Raw genomic sequence first — 16,204 nt, forward strand, 5'->3', positions numbered from 1 at the left:
TTAGGGGCGCCTGGGTGGCTCAGTCAGTTAAGCAGCTGACTTCGGCTCGGGTCATGATCTCACGGTCCGTGAGTTCGAGCCCCGCATCGGGCTCTGTGCTGACAGCTCGGAGCCTGGAGCCTGTTTCGGATTCTGTGTCTCCCCCTCTCTCTGACCCTCCCCTGTTCATGTTCTGTCTCTCTCTGTCTCAAAAATAAGTAAACGTTAAAAAAAATAAAAAAAAAACAAAACATAAAATTACTGTATCACCCAGCAATTCCACACCTCTGTGTATATGCAAGAGAAATGAAAACCTATGTTCAACAAAAACTTGTACAGGAATGTTCATAGTAGCATTCTTCATAAAAGCCAAAGTGAAAACAACCTAAATGTCCATCAACAGATGAATGGGTAAATAAAACATGGTCTATCCATACAATGGAATATTAGTCTGCCATAAAAAGGACAAGGAACTGATTGACATACGCTACATGAACACTGAAAACATGCTAAGTGAATTAAGCCAGTCATGAAAGCCTACATGTTGTATGATTCATTTATATGAAGTTTCCACAATAGGCAAATCCATGGAGACAGAAAGTAGATCTGTGATTGCCAGGGGCTGAGATGTAGAGGGAATGAGGAGTATCGGCTAATGGGTGGAGGGTTTCTTTTTGGGTGGATCAAAATGTTGTAAAATTACATGGCGGTGATTATTCACCCAACCCCGTGAATATGTTACAGCCACTGAATTCTACACCTTAAATGGGTAAGTTTTACGGTATTTGAATTACATCTCAATAAAATTGTTATTAAAAAAAGAATACAAGGGGCACCTGGGTGGCTCGGTCGGTTAAGCGTCTGACTTCAGCTCAGCTCATGATCTCGCGGTCCGTGAGTTCAAGCCCCGCGTCGGGCTCTGTGCTGACTGCTCAGAGCCCGGAGCCTGTTTCAGATTCTTTGTCTCCCTCTCTCTCTGCCCCTCCCCTGTTCATGCTCTGTCTCTGTCTCAAAAATAAATAAATGTTAAAAAAAAAAAAAATTAAAAAAAAAAAGAATACAAGGTAGACTCGATCAGAGTCCTCAATTATTAACACTTTGCCCCACTTGCTCTCTCTCTTCTCCTCACATCCACGCACACACAATATGTGGGTGGACTATTTAAAATCTAGTTATTTCCACACTTTACTCCTAAAGACTTCAGTATGTGGAGCATTCTCCTACATAGCCAAAATACAAATATCCCACTCGGGAAATTTAACACCCATACAAAATTATTTTTCGTACAATCTATATCCAAATTTATTTATCAGGAATTACACACTGTATTTAGTTGTCGTATCTTTGTAGGCTCTTTTAATCTAGAAAAATTGCTTTTCATGACATTCACATTTTTGAAGAATCCAGGCCAATTATTTCAGAGCGTTCCTCAATTTGGAAATGCCTGATTGTTTCCTTACAAACTGATCTAAGTTGAACCCTTTTGGTAGGAATATCGCATCGAAGGGCTTTTTCTTTTCAGTGCCATCAGGCCAGACCCTTTATTATCATGCCAGAACTAAACCTCAGTGTCACTAGTGGTGGCAGTGAGGTGATGCTCACTGTTGGTTGTCGTTGGAGTCCTGATAACCTGATTCCTCCATTATAAAGGTAGCTTTTTCCCTTTGACATTAACAATCTGGGAGGTGACCATTTGAGTCTGTGTAAATATCAGGTTTCCCCAGCTGTGTTGCACTCAAAAGGTTTAGCATCTGTTCATGATCTTTGCTTGGTCTTCGATCCTTTTTGAGACTGCTCTGCATTAATGTGACCAACTGCTACTGGCAAGTTTGTTCCACAGTGCAAGCCAGCTGGGATTTTAACACCGGCTGCACATTACAATCAATGGTATCTCTGGGAGTGGGACCCTGGCTATCACACTTTAAAATTCCCAAGGTGATTGATTCTACTGCAGAGCAGGGTTGAGCTACAAGAACCTTGCATCACCCTCGTTTTGCAAATAAGGCAACTGAGGACTGAGGAGATTGGCGAATGGCAGGCACAAAACTTGTTAGTGCCATAATTAAGATTTTTATTTTTTTGTACTTGCATCTTAATATGCTATTCCTTCTGTAGATCATTCAAACAATAAAACCGGAGAAATGAGTCACTTCTGTACGGTGTTAGAGCTGACCGGGGCCCGAAGTGCGTATTTCTGCTTTCAAAGCGAATTCTGCCTTTCGTTCAGTAAGACCCCTGCAGTCACAGCGGGAGCGAAGTTACGGGGCAGGTGGTCACCGAGCTCCTCGGCCCTCACTGGACAGCTCAAGCTCCGGAACCAAGGCCGAGCCGGACGTTCACGAGGCCAGACGGTAAACGCTGCAGCCCAGGCGCCGGCCCCCCCGGCCCGCAAGCCCCGCCAATGCGGTGACGACTCCGCCCGGGGTGCCCTCCTTAGGGCTGCGGGCCGCGCGCGGAACACACCTGGCGGGGACGCACCTGGAGGGGCGCTCTGCCCCGCCCAGGCACACCCAGAAGTGCGCGGGGCCCCGCAGACGACGGGACCTGCAGGCCCGCCCACCCTACTTACCCCGGCGTGATAAACCTTGTTCGCTCTCTTAATCTTAATATCCAGGCAGGTCCCCATTTCGAGTACTCCGCGGCCGGCAGCACTTCCCGCCGCGCGTGACCCGAGCGGAAGGCGAGTCGCCCCGCCCCTCCGACCCGGGCCCGCCCCTTTTCCCTTGCCGCTAGCTGTCTTTTCTGGAGACCTCGCGCCTTTCTCGGGATCGACTCTCCCGCCTTCCTTTTTCCGGTGCAGGGGCGGGCCTTAGCGCGGGCCGAGGGGCTGTCACTCTTCACCCCGCCCCTGCTGGGCGTGAGGGGCGGGACCAGGCCGGCCCCACCCTTTCCGTAAAGGCTGTCCTAACACCGGAAATACCCTCCAAAACGGCTCTCTCCCGGCGTGCCCCGCGGTGGGGGGTGGTGCCGAGGTCGCGTAGCGCGGGCCCTGCCTTTGCGGGGCAAGTGAAGCTCCCGTCAGGCTGTGCGGCTCAGGGGCGCTGCGCTATGTTGGCCTTAAGGTGGTGATAACTGAGGATTGAGTTCCCTCCCTAGTCTTCTGCCTCTCGCCGTCTCTAGTCCTCCCCCACTCTCTCCCGAGGGTTCTGAAGACTGGCGTCTTCGGCTTTGCGGCACTGCCTCCCCTGCCCGCGGCCCCGCGCTCCCGGCCCGCAAGGCGCCGATTGGCGGGCGGCCCGCCTGGCCCGCCCCTGCCGCTGGGCCGCGGGCCAAGGTCTCGGGGAGCACCAGGTGACCTCGCCCCGCTCCGAGTCCCCGGAGGCCGGCTGGGCGGGGCCGCGGGGGCTTGTGGGTACTCCCCCGGCGCGCGCCCTGGAACCGGGGGCTGAATATTCATGTCGGTGCGCAGGATGCGGGGAGGCGCGGCCCGCAGGCCCTGGGTGCCGGCAGCGCGCGCGGATGGGAACCTCGGAGCCGAAGCGGACCTGCCCAGTCTGTTTTTCATTCCCGGACGGAGCCGACTGAAGCAGACAAGACATATTGGTTTTGGGGGGAGTGGCCTCCAGGCAGGGCAGCAATAAAGTGGTAGGAAACGTTTTGCCGTGACGAATAAAATTCCTCGTAGATGTTTTAAACGAGGGCTTTGCCAATAAGCAGGCAGGTAACATTTCGTTATTTTGGCAATGCGGTGAAGAAGTGCTTTTTGTTCTTAAATTCTTCAGTGCTGATGTTTGTTTTTCAATGTGCATTAGTTACAGGATGGCGTTGGAAATCTTCCGTAAAACGATTTCGTGAATTAGTGTGACCGGTGCCTCCCTCTTCAGAATTTAAGGCATTTTATAGGACGACACTGATGGTGCTATAGCTACAATTGCTTTTGAAGGGTGATACAAGGTGGTATTTCCCAATATTCGGGTCTCCGGTTTCAGCTCCTCTCTGCCCTCAGGGCTTCAGTCTCTCTGTCTTGGATGTCTTCCTGCAACTCAGACTCAGCAATTCTAAAACAATTCATTAGGGACTTGATAATCACCGACTAGTCTATTTGCAATTCAGGAAATGAATCCCTCTCCACTAGACTCACCCAGCATTTCCAACTGGTAAATCTCAATCTCAGTAGACAATGCAGGGAAACAGGAAAAGAAACCTTTTACAGGGATCCACATCCTAGACTTGTCTGCTTCTGCAAACCTGCTTTCTACTTAACTTTACAACCAAACATTTCTTATTCCCTGAGGTCGGCTAGGCCATGTTGTTATTCCTCTTTGTAAGCTGTACACAATTTGTGTGGAATGCTGGTGCGGAGCAAAGAGCTCTGGTTCCAGCAGTTGTCAGTGTAATCAGTTTTGGGGCCCTCTCTGTGCGATGGCTTCCAAACATGAAACGGTCCATTTTTCTCCAGTCACTGTTGTTTTGAATCTTTTCTCCATCCCTCAGCTACACCTTAGGGCATACTCCTGTCTGGTCAGTTTCAGTTACTAAAAATCAGACCACGTCAAAGTGCCAATCTCAGGACATGAGTGGGATCCCAGATCCTTAGTTGGGAGTGGGAAGGTACGAGTCATGCTTCTGGCTCAGACACTTCTTCAGCGTCCTCTTCAAGGCCTGGATGCTTCTGTGTTGAGGCAAGCATCTTTTAACTGGCCACTGCCAAAGTTCTCTCTGAATTGATTCCTGCTTGTCTTGACGACTGGTCCTTGTTCAAAACTCCTTTCGTGGGGCACGTATGAGAAGGTCTGGTGGGCCTTCTCCCTCCCATGCATTTCCATGGAAGATCTATCTCCAGCTCAATATTTTCTTTCTTTTTTTTTTTTTTTAATTTTTTTTTTTCAACGTTTATTTATTTATTTTGGGACAGAGAGAGACAGAGCATGAACAGGGGAGGGGCAGAGAGAGAGGGAGACACAGAATCGGAAACAGGCTCCAGGCTCTGAGCCATCAGCCCAGAGCCCGACGCAGGGCTCGAACTCACGGACCGCGAGATCGTGACCTGGCTGAAGTCGGACGCTTAACCGACTGCGCCACCCAGGCGCCCCCAGCTCAATATTTTCTTATCACCCCCCTACCAGCACCCAGTAGTATACCCAGCCTCTTTGTGAGGGTTCAGCAAGGCGGCTCAAGACCATTTATCTCCCACGGAGTCCGCGTGACCCATGAGAAATACACATCCTTGCCACGCAAAAGGGCTGGACTGGAACCTGCCCCAAGGCCTCTCCTCTCCACCCTGCTGTCTCTCTTCAATCTTCTTGCTCCCTCCTAAAATGCAGGCAGGAGTAAATCAAGAATGTAGGCCAGACAGGTTTGCAAGGAGTCAATGAAAGACCAGCCTCTCCTTGCAGTAGTCCCCACCGATACCAAGGAGAGATTACCTTGCAGCCTCCCCCTCTAGTCACCTCCCACCAGAAACGCTGAACTCTGCAAGGCCAACTGCCTCCTTTTATTCCTTCCTCTCCCTCCCCATGTCGACTGAGATGGAGAGGATTGGGGAAGTACTTGGTGGCAGCAGGACTTGACTGCAGCTCTTTATTAAGCTCTGGGGAAAATACCTGCCTCCAAGTGTAGGCATCTTTTGTTGGAAGATGGGGCACTACGCTTGTTTCAGCTGTGAGCGTATTGCGCATTCTGGGACTGTAGGAGACGGACCACTAAACATCTTTTAGTGGAGGCTGTGCTGCTCTGTTCAGACCTTTTAGGACTGAGGAACGTGTTTCTGCGCTGCCAGAGTATTGCTCTCAAAAGTTGTCAGCTAAACTCACTCTTTAAAGCTTGCCCTTAGCTGAGGAAAACTGCATTGCCCAAAGTCATGGTCATTTGGGTGGGGGAGGGAATTTGGGGGGGACAGCCCACCTGTAATGACTAGTCAATTTAGAACGTAAAGACTTCTTCCCTTCACCCCAGTTTGGAACGACTCTGAAGGACAAGTCAGCTCCCAAGATCCCTATATTAGTTATCTATTGCTGTGTGATAAATTACCTCCAACAATTAGCAGTTTAACACAACAAACATTTTTGAACTCGTAGTGTCTGTGAGTCAGGAACTCAGGAGCTGGGTAGGAACTTCACTGGGTAGTTTTGGCTCGAGGTGTCAGGGGGTTGCAGCCAAGTCAACAGTCCTCTGAAGGCTGGACCGGACTGGAAGGTACACTTCCAAGATGGCGCCCTTACATGGCTATGGGCTGAAGGCCTCAGTTCCTCACCACGTGGGATTCTCCACAGGCTGCTTGAGAGCCCTCACGGCATGGCAGCCAGCTTCTCCCATACCAGGCAGTCCCACAGGGCGAGCAGACGGAGCTCTGCAGTGCCTTCTATGGCCTAGGCTCTGAACTCTCACATTTAGGTTTCCTTTATTGGTTAGAAGAGAGTGATTCCAGCCCACACCCAAGGGAAGGGGAATTTGGCTCCTTTGGAAGGGAATATCAAAGAATCTGTGGACATATTTTAAAGCACTCTGTGCCCATTGGCTGGGGAGCCTTCCTGTGATTGCATCACAATTAAACTTTTCCCTCTGCCCAACCCAACCCTGCTTGCTTCACCCCCACCCCACCCCCAACACACCTGTTGATCTGGGGAACACTCCTTAATTTATTTCCTGCACATTAATCTCCATCTCAGGGCCTGCCCCTTGGCAACCAGCCTGCAACAATCCTGTCACGCCAGCTTCCTGACTTAACTTCTTTGAGCTTCTGTAAAATGATCTCAGTGCTTCTTTCCTTATAAAGTGATTCATAACAACTCACATATATATAAAGTACTTGCTGTGGATCAGGCACTGTTCTAAGCACTTGAAATATTTTAATTTGTTCCATCCTTATAAGTACAGTTATGACTCCCTCACCTTACAAAAGGGAAAAACAGGCACAGAAGGGTTAGTGGACTCGCCCGAAGCCATGTAGCAGCTAAGTGGCAGCCACCATTTTGATCCAGAGCTCACATGTGCAATCACCGATCACCATGCTACATATGTGCACGCGACAAACGTTGGGCTTAGTGCAAGGGGACAGAGGGTCTTAATGAAAAGACCGGGCAAAGAACTCCCAATGAAATGTGAAAGTCAAGCAAGAGTTCAACTTACAGTCAAAGGTGATTTGAGAGAACTTGATGGTGAAGGCACACGCTGTAAAAGCCATGGGAGAATTGTATGGCACATGAGCTTACTGGGGCCGCCATCAGAAAGTACTGCCAATGGGCAGCTGGGAACCACAAACACTATTCTCTTGTTTGGTTCTGGAGACTGAGGTCTGAAAACAAGATGTCAGCAGGGTTAGTTCCTTCCAGCAGGAAGGTTAGTTCCTTCCAAGGGCTGTGAGGGAAGGTTCTGCTCCAGGTGCATCTCCCTGGCTTGCAGATGGCGGTCTTCCTCTGCGACCCCTCACACTGCGTTGCTTTGTGTGTCTTCATCCTCACCTGGCATTCTCCCCACAAGTGCGTCTGTCTCCAAATGCCCCCCCCCCCACTTTTTTAAAAAATATTTTTACTTATTTTTGAGAGACAGAGACAGTGCATGAGCCAGAGAGGGACAGAGAGACGGAGACACAGAATCCAAAGCAGGCTCCAGACTCTGAGCTATCAGCACTGAGCCCGACATGGGGCTTGAACTCACGAACTATGAGATCGTGACCTGAGCTGAAGTCAGCCGCTAAACCGACTGAGCCACCCAGGAACCCCTAAGTGTTCCCTTTTTGTGGGGCGCCTGGGTGGCTCAGTCGGTTGAGCGTCAGACTTCAGCTCAGGTCACGATCTCACAGTCCGTGAGTTCGAGCCCCGCGTCGGGCTCTGGGCTGATGGCTCAGAGCCTGGAGCCTGCTTGGGATCTGTGTCTCCCTCTCTCTCTAACCCTCCCCCATTCATGCTCTGTCTCTCTCTGTCTCAAAAATAAATGTGTTAAAAAAAAAAAAACTAAAAAAAAAAGTGTTCCCTTTTTGTAAGAACACAGTCATGTTGGAGTGGAGCCCACACTAAGGACCTCATTTTGATTTGATTACCTCTGTAAAGACCCTATTTCCAAATACAATCATGTTCTGAGGTTCTGGGGTTTAGGACTTCACCATATGAATTTGGTGGGGGCACAATTCAACTTGTAACATATGGCAACAATATATAGACAAAAATATTTAAAAAAAATTTTTTTAATGTTTATTTCTGAGAGGGAGAGAGACAGCATGAGCGGGGGAGGGTCAGAGAAAGAGGGAGACACAGAATCCGAAACAGGTTCCAGGCTCTGAGCTGTCAGCACAGAACCCGACACGGGGCTCGAACTCATGAACCGTGAGATCATGACCTGAGCCGAAGTCGGACACTTAACCGACTGAGCTACCCAGGTGTCCCAAAAACATTTAGACATATAAAGATAAATGTACAGTTAGTAGAAGATTTTAACAAAACGCAACCTGTTAGAGACTGAGTGCATAAACAATAAAGGTATAGAGGATTTTAAATAATTAAGTACAATGAAATGGAATTACAGGGGATTCACCTTTCCAAGTTATCTGTAAGCATTGATTGCATACTATACCACAGAGAAAATCTCATATTCAAATAACTAAGTATGGTCCAGATACTTAAACCAGCCAAATTTTAACTATTTCGAAATTCAGGTAAACTCTCCCAAATACATTAGGTCAAGGAGCAAATTAAAATACAGTAATCGACTAAAAATAAGGAAGTGTGAATGCTTCATACCAAAGCCTTCGGATACACCGAAGAAAGATTCCTCTGTAAAATTATTAGAAAAGACTTTAAATATTTGGCCACGTGAAATGATATGATATGTGGAATTTGCTTTAAATTAACTCCACGAAGAAGGGAAGAAAAAAGAGAGCAGGTATGGTTGGGACAGGGCCATGGGTGAGAGATGTTGATAATTATTGAAGCTGAATAATGAGAGCATGGAGCTTTATTATACTATTCTCTGTGCTTTTCTGTATGTTCGAATCCCATGGTAGAAGGAGACACTATTTTTGAAATACTAGCCAACGTATTTTTTTTATCCCTTGTAATTCCTAGTAGGTACGCCACCACCAACCCTCCCTCCACCAGATTTATGCCCCGGATCACGAATTTGTGATAAAGAGCATTTTGCCAAAGAAATGAAATAAATGTGTCTGATCTACAGGAAAAGGCACAGAAAGAGCAAAACCGATCTGGGGGTGAGGGCTGGCTGCCTGTCCTCCGGAGTCACCATCCTGGTTGAGGATGGGGCTGGGCTGGGCTATGAAAAGAAAGGAAAAAGCAGAGAGCCTGAGTGAAAGAGGAGAGGATTAGAAGACCCTGCAAGAGTGAGCTTCGAATTGAGTTGGCAGTGGGGAGAGCTCAGGCTTATTCTAGCAAAACGCTCTAGCATAGTGTTGGCTGGACCGGGAGGAGACTACAAACTGCACCAGCAGGGATACTGGCCGAGATATATGACATTTTTGAACCATCCACCTCTCCCCATCCCAGATAGAATTATTTCAGAGAGAAGGCAAGAAAGAGAATGGGGATGTGAAAAGGGAATGTAATATAGTATCAACTGAGTTCCAACTACATAGTAAGATTGATTTTTTTCCCCACCCTCAGCAGAAACGGTTGCTGGAGAGCTAAATCAGGTTAATTTACAGAGAAATGAAGACTGTTACTTTTTTGACCGTTTATGTGTTGTGCCTGTAGATTTTAAAACAGCTACATATACAAAAATCAATAGGCATTTCTATTTAACAGCAGTAACCAGTCAGAAAATAAAATGAAAATAAGGATTGTATGTTCAATAGCAATAAAAATATAAAATACTCAGAGTAATTTGAATGTAATAAATGTTTGAGTTACATGAAGAAAGCTACAAAGCTGAATTAAGAAATATAAGATAGGGGCGCCTGGGTGGCTCAGTTGGTTGAGTGCCCAACTTCAGCTCAGGTCATGATACCTTGGTTCATGTGTTCAAGCCCCTCATTGGGCTCTGTGCTAACGGCTCGGAGCCTGGAGCCTGCTTCAGATTCTGTGTCTCCCTCTCTCTCTGCCTGTCCCCTGCTTGTACTCTGTCTCTCTCTTTCTCTCTCTCTCAAAAATAAATAAGCATAAAAAAAATATGTGTGTATAAAATATGAAAAATGGAGATATGCACAGTACTTCTGACCAGGAAATCTAAATTTTTAAAAAATGTACAGTCTTATAAAATTAATTTTTAGGCTTACTTAATTCCTCTCAATATAATTTTTAATGAGGAAATTTAATGGCAATTTTTCTTAAAGATAATGGAATTTATATATCTTTAAGAAAAGTTAATTGTAGGGAAAAGAGCTCTAGTAGGCATAAAACATAGTAAAGCAATAAGAGTTAAAACAGCATCATTTTGGCATAAGATCAATTGGACAGAGTAGCTCAGAACAAATTCCAATTTGTTAGTATATATGAAATTTTATGGTAAAAGTTTGCATAAATCTGCAGAGAACAAAGGATTATTCAGCAAATGATATTAGGCTGAATGGCTTTATACTTAGGTGAAAAGATAATTTAGATTTTGCTATCCTGCCATAACCCTCTTCCCCCCACCCCCAAAAACCTACTGAAATTAAAAAGTTTAGGACATAATAGAACAAGTTAGACATAGGTTTAACGGGAAATGTGGAAAAATTATTTGAGAAACACTAGCGAAGACTAGTGAAGTCTTGTAGAAGACATGACAGCAGCTTTGAAGGGAAGGAAAGGCATACCATGTTCTTGGATAAGAAGGTTCAATAGCATCAAAATGTTCATTGTCCTCTGCTTAATTGATCAATTTAAAGCAATGCCAATAAAAATATCATCTACTCTTTATTCTTGCAACCAGGCATGTTGATTATAAAGTTTATTTGGAATGATAAATAAGCAAGAATAACCAGCAAAAGAATTCCAACAAGAAATGAGCAACTGGGGAGGTGAGGGTCCTGGGCCATGTCATACAGATATTAGCACATATGACCTGCTTTAACAAACAGCATGTGGAGAGAGTTCTGGGCCTGAGCCTTCAAAAGGCCTAGCAACTTATGCTTTTGTGCTTTGGGAGCTCTGAGAACCATGGAAGGAGCCCCAAGACACTGGTGGAGAGACCATGTTGATGAGCTACAGGGAAAAACAGAGGCCTTGGACAATATGGAGGGAAAAAGAGCACCAGTCCCCCACCACTAAGACCAGCCTTCCTCTTGTCCCCTCCAAGTACCTAACACATATGAATGCAGCCATCTTGAACATTCCACCCTTCTTACTATCTGACCACAGCCACATGAATGACGCAAAGCAAGACCAGCAAAAGTACCACTTAGCTGAGCCTCAATCAACCATCAGAACTGTGAGAGATAACAAAAGGGCCATTGCTTCAAGCCACTGAGTTTTGACATGGTTTGTGATGTAGCAATAGACGATCAAAGTAAATGCTTACCTAAGGAGAAAAGACAGAATGGGGTGGGTGTGGGGATGGAAGCTACTAGACTCCTTTGAATGTTCCATGCCACACAATTTTGACTTTAGAATTATATACATGTTGCATTTAATAAAAAGGCATTTTAATTTAAAAATTTAAACCACATAAAGAGCTAGAAAATATAATTGAACTTTAAAAACTGGGGGGGGTCGGGGCGCCTGGGTGGCGCAGTCGGTTAAGCGTCCGACTTCAGCCAGGTCACGATCTCGCGGTCCGTGAGTTCGAGCCCCGCGTCAGGCTCTGGGCTGATGGCTCAGAGCCTGTTTCCGATTCTGTGTCTCCCTCTCTCTCTGCCCCTCCCCCGTTCATGCTGTGTCTCTCTCTGTCCCAAAAATAAATAAACGTTGAAAAAAAAAATTAAAAAAAAAAAAAAATAAATAAAAAAAATAAAAACTGGGGGGGGGGACTGTGGAGCTGGAGTAGATTTGGGAAGACTTTGTGACTGGAGATTGACTGATAGAATAGTATCATAAAGGAAAACAAAAGAATCAATTCAATGTATATACATTTTTACTATACACAAAGGGAGAAAACCCATAATAAAAAGAATGGGAAAGATGTGCAACAAATATGACGAGCAAAGATCATGTCTTGTTTAATTCTTTTTTTTTTTTCAACGTTTATTTATTTTTGGGACAGAGAGAGACAGAGCATGAACGGGGGAGGGGCAGAGAGAGAGGGAGACACAGAATCGGAAACAGGCTCCAGGCTCTGAGCCATCAGCCCAGAGCCTGACGCGGGGCTCGAACTCCCGGACCGCGAGATCGTGACCTGGCTGAAGTCGGACGCTTAACCAACTGCGCCACCCAGGCGCCCCGATCATGTCTTGTTTAAAGAGGATGCATTAGTTTTCTACGGCTGTGTGACAAATTACCACAAGCTTAGGGATTTGAAATAACACTTGTTTACTAGTTCACAGTTCTGTCAGATATAAGTCTGGGTGGGCTCAACTGGGTTTTCTGCTTAGGATCACACATGCTTGAAATCAAGGTGTCTGTTAGCGGAGCTATTTATCTGGAGGCTCCGGAAGCCTCCACTCCCAAGTTCGTTCAGGTTATTTGCAGAAGTCATTCCTTGTGGTTGCTGGACTGAGATCCTGCTCACTTGCTGGTTGTCAGCGGGGACCACCCTCAGCTCGTAGAGATCTGTCTTTCATCCTTCCACTGGACCCCTCCATCCTCAAAGCTAGCAATGGCATGTTGAATCCTTCTTGTGGTTTGAATCTCTTTGAATTTCCTTTCGATCTTACCTTCCTTCCTTCCCAGGGAAAACTTTATGCTTTTAAAATGCTTATGAGGGGCGCCTGGGTGGCTCAGTCAGTTGAGCTTCCGACTTCAGCTCAGGTCCTGATCTCACGGTCTGTGAGTTTGAGCCCCGCGTCGGGCTCTGTGCTGACAGCTCAGAGCCAGGAGCCTGCTTCCGATTCTGTGTCTCCCTCTCTCTCTGACCCTCCCCCATTCATGCTCTGTCTCTCTCTGTCTCAAAAATAAATAAACATTAAAAAAATTAAAAAAAAAATAAAAATAAATAAATAAATAAATAAAAGGCTTATGATAACAACTTTAGGCTGATCTGGAAAATCTCCCAATTTTAAAGTTAATGGTGTCATATAACATAACAATCTTGGGAATGATATTTCATCATATACCCCACGTCCACCCACCCTCTAAATGGAGGGGATCATACAAGGGTAAGGTCAGTGGGGGTCATTCTTGGAATTTTGACTACCAGCAGGGATAACATTTGAATCTGTAAGAACTCTAAAATGGGGTGCCAGGGTGGTTCAGTCAGTTGAGCATCTGACTCTTGATTTTGGCTCAGGTCATGATACAAGGGTCATGGGATCAAGCCCCACATTGGGCTTCTCGCTGAGCATGAAAGCTGCTTAAGATTTTCTCTCTTTCTCTCCCTCTGTCCCTCTCCCCTGCTCATTCTCTCTCTATAAAATAAAATAGTAACTTTTTAAAAACACAAGAAGAGGGGCGCCTGGGTGGCGCAGTCGGTTAAGCGTCTGACTTCAGCCAGGTCACGATCTCGCGGTCCGTGAGTTCGAGCCCCGCGTCAGGCTCTGGGCTGATGGCTCAGAGCCTGGAGCCTGTTTCCAATTCTGTGTCTCCCTCTCTCTCTGCCCCTCCCCCGTTCATGCTCTGTCTCTCTCTGTCCCCAAAATAAATAAACGTTGAAAAAAAAAATTAAAAAAAAAAACAACAAGAAGAACTCTAAGAAATAGGACATGAGTAACATTTGCAAAAGATGAAATTATGGAGTAAGCAGACATGTGGAAAAATGTTTACCTTCAATAAAAGAAATTCCAGAAAGAATCTTCCACTTCACAGGTTAAATTAGCAAAATACTCAATATTGACAGAGTATTCATTCATTGTGATAGCAATGTGAATGGTACAACACAGATAGGAAGAAAATTGGTAATATATACCGAAGCCTTTAAAATGTTTATATTCCTTCACCTAGTAATTTCACTGCTGTAAATCTATCTCAAGAAAATAATGCTAGGGGTGCCTGGGTGTCTCAGTTGGTTAAGCAACCAACTCTTGCTCTTGGCTCAGGTCTTGAGCTCATGGTCATGAGTTTGAGCCCTATGTTGGGCTCCACACTGGGCGTGAAGTCTACTTTCAAAAAAAGAAAAAAGAACCCTAGGTTTGGGAAAAAAAACCTTAAAAAAATTTTTTTTACATTTATTTATTTTTTGAGAGACATAGAGAGAGCACAAGTTGGTGAGGGGCAGAGAGAGAAGGAGACACAGAATCCAAAGCAGACTCCAGGCTCTGAGCTATCAGCACAGAGCCCACCATGGGGTTCAAACTCACAAACCATGAGATCATGACCTGAGCCAAAGTTGGACACTTAACCAACTGAGCCACCCAGGTGCCTCGAAAAAAAATCTTTAAATGCCATGATGTTCACAGCAAATTATTAATAATAAAAATTGGAAACAAGCTAAATGACAAAATGGGCAGATTTGGTAAACTATACCTCCAATTTGGTGAGATATTATCTGTCACTAAAAACATGACTATGCTGAAAAGAGAAGTTGTAAATTGATAGAGAAATATTCCATGTTTATGAAGCATAAGATTCAGTGTTATTAAGATGTCCATTCTTCCACTCAATGCAATCCCACTCAACAGTCCGGCAGCCTTTTCTTAAAAATGGACAAACTAATTAAAAAATTGATATGATGGGCACCTGGATGGCTCAGTTGGTTAAGCATCCAACTTTGGCTCAGGTCATGATCTTGCAGTCCATGAGTTTGAGCCCTGTGTCGGGCTCTGTGCTGACAGCTCAGAGCCTGGAGCCTGCTTCGGATTCTGTGTCTCCCTCTCTCTGCCCATCCTCCAACATGCTCTATCTCTCTCTCTCTCAAAAAATGGATAAACATTTCAAAAATTTAAATTTTTTTTTTCAACGTTTATTTATTTTTGGGACAGAGAGAGACAGAGCATGAACGGGGGAGGGGCAGAGAGAGAGGGAGACACAGAATCGGAAGCAGGCTCCAGGCTCCGAGCCATCAGCCCAGAGCCTGACGCGGGGCTCGAACTCACGGACCGCGAGATCGTGACCTGGCTGAAGTCGGACGCTTAACCGACAGCGCCACCCAGGCGCCCCAAACATTTCAAAAATTTAATATGATAATGCAAAGGACCTAGAATAGCAAATATAATTTTGAAAAAGAAGAACAAAGTTGAAGGATTTATACTGCCTGACTTTAAGACCTAGGATAAAGCAATGCTCAAGGCATAAAGACAGACAAATACATCAATGGAATAGAATGGGGAGTCCAGAAATAAACCCATACATATATAGTCAACAAAATCATATGAATTTCAATAAAGATGCCAAGATAATCTTGATTGGGAAAGAGAAACTTTTTCAACATAGGGTTTTGAATTAGATATTTGCAAAATCATGAAAAATTTATTTGGAAAAAAAAAAAAAAGGACCTCAACCCCTACCTCACACCATGCATAAAAATTAACTTGGAATAAATCATAGTCCTGAATGTTATAAGGATAAACTTTTTGAAAGAACACATAGGAGACAATCTTCCTGACATTAGGGTAGACAAAAAAAGTCTTAGACTGAACATAAAAATCATGGATTACAAAAGGAAAAATGCTAAATTATACTTCTGCTATTCAAAATATACCACTAAGAAAATGAAAAGGCAAGCAACACATTGGGAGAAAATATTCACAGTACACATATCTGACTAAGTACACATATCAGAATGTGTAAAAAACTCTTAAAACCCAATAATAAGACAAAGAGCCTAATTAATAAGTGGCGCAGCATGTTCACTCCTAGTGTTTATGCAAGAAAATGAGAACATATGTCCACACAAAGACTTCTACTTGTATGTTCATAGCAGCATTATTCATAATAGAGAAAAACTGGAAACAACCCAAATGTTCGCCAAGTGGTGAATGGGTAAACAAATTGTTGTATATCCATACGATAAAACACTATCAATACAAAGGGATAAGCTACTGACACACACAACAGCATGGATGGATCCCAAAGATACACTGAGCAAAAGAAGTCAGCCATAAAAATCTATATACTTAATGTAAGTTCCAAGTAGGTAAAACTAATCAATATGACACAAAACAGATAAGGGGATGTTTGAGAGGTGGCCAGGGAGGGTCAGGCTGTGACATAGTGGTGCTGACCTCAGAGGGTCAGGAGGTTACATTTAAGGCAATGGAAAAATCCATATCTTGATTGGGGAGGTAGTTACGCAGGTTATCTATGTTGTTAAAACTCATAAATCTGTATAT

General features: G+C 45.1%; 1 protein-coding gene across 4 annotated transcripts in view; it reads right to left on the bottom strand.

Moving 5' to 3' along the window:
- Positions 1–2,826, bottom strand: part of VPS26C (VPS26 endosomal protein sorting factor C) — a 46,634-nt gene extending 43,808 nt beyond the window's left edge. For 2 of the 4 annotated variants that reach the window (XR_006965685.1, XM_047099502.1), the window contains exon 1: positions 2,549–2,826. Coding sequence is in view for 3 of the 4 variants with exons in the window: in XM_047099502.1 (XP_046955458.1) it covers positions 2,549–2,605 (57 nt within the window). In the remaining variant the exon portion in view is untranslated. The remainder of the gene's footprint in view (positions 1–2,548) is intronic. The other 2 variants (XM_047099505.1, XM_047099503.1) reach the window with 2 other exon arrangements.
- Between the last annotated feature and the right edge of the window lie 13,378 nt (positions 2,827–16,204).

The sequence above is a fragment of the Lynx rufus genome, unplaced genomic scaffold, assembly GCF_022079265.1.
Source record: "Lynx rufus isolate CCGP_SWC_20201006 ecotype Redwood Valley unplaced genomic scaffold, mLynRuf1.p SCAF_5, whole genome shotgun sequence".
In the NCBI taxonomy this organism is placed as follows: Eukaryota; Metazoa; Chordata; class Mammalia; order Carnivora; family Felidae; genus Lynx; species Lynx rufus.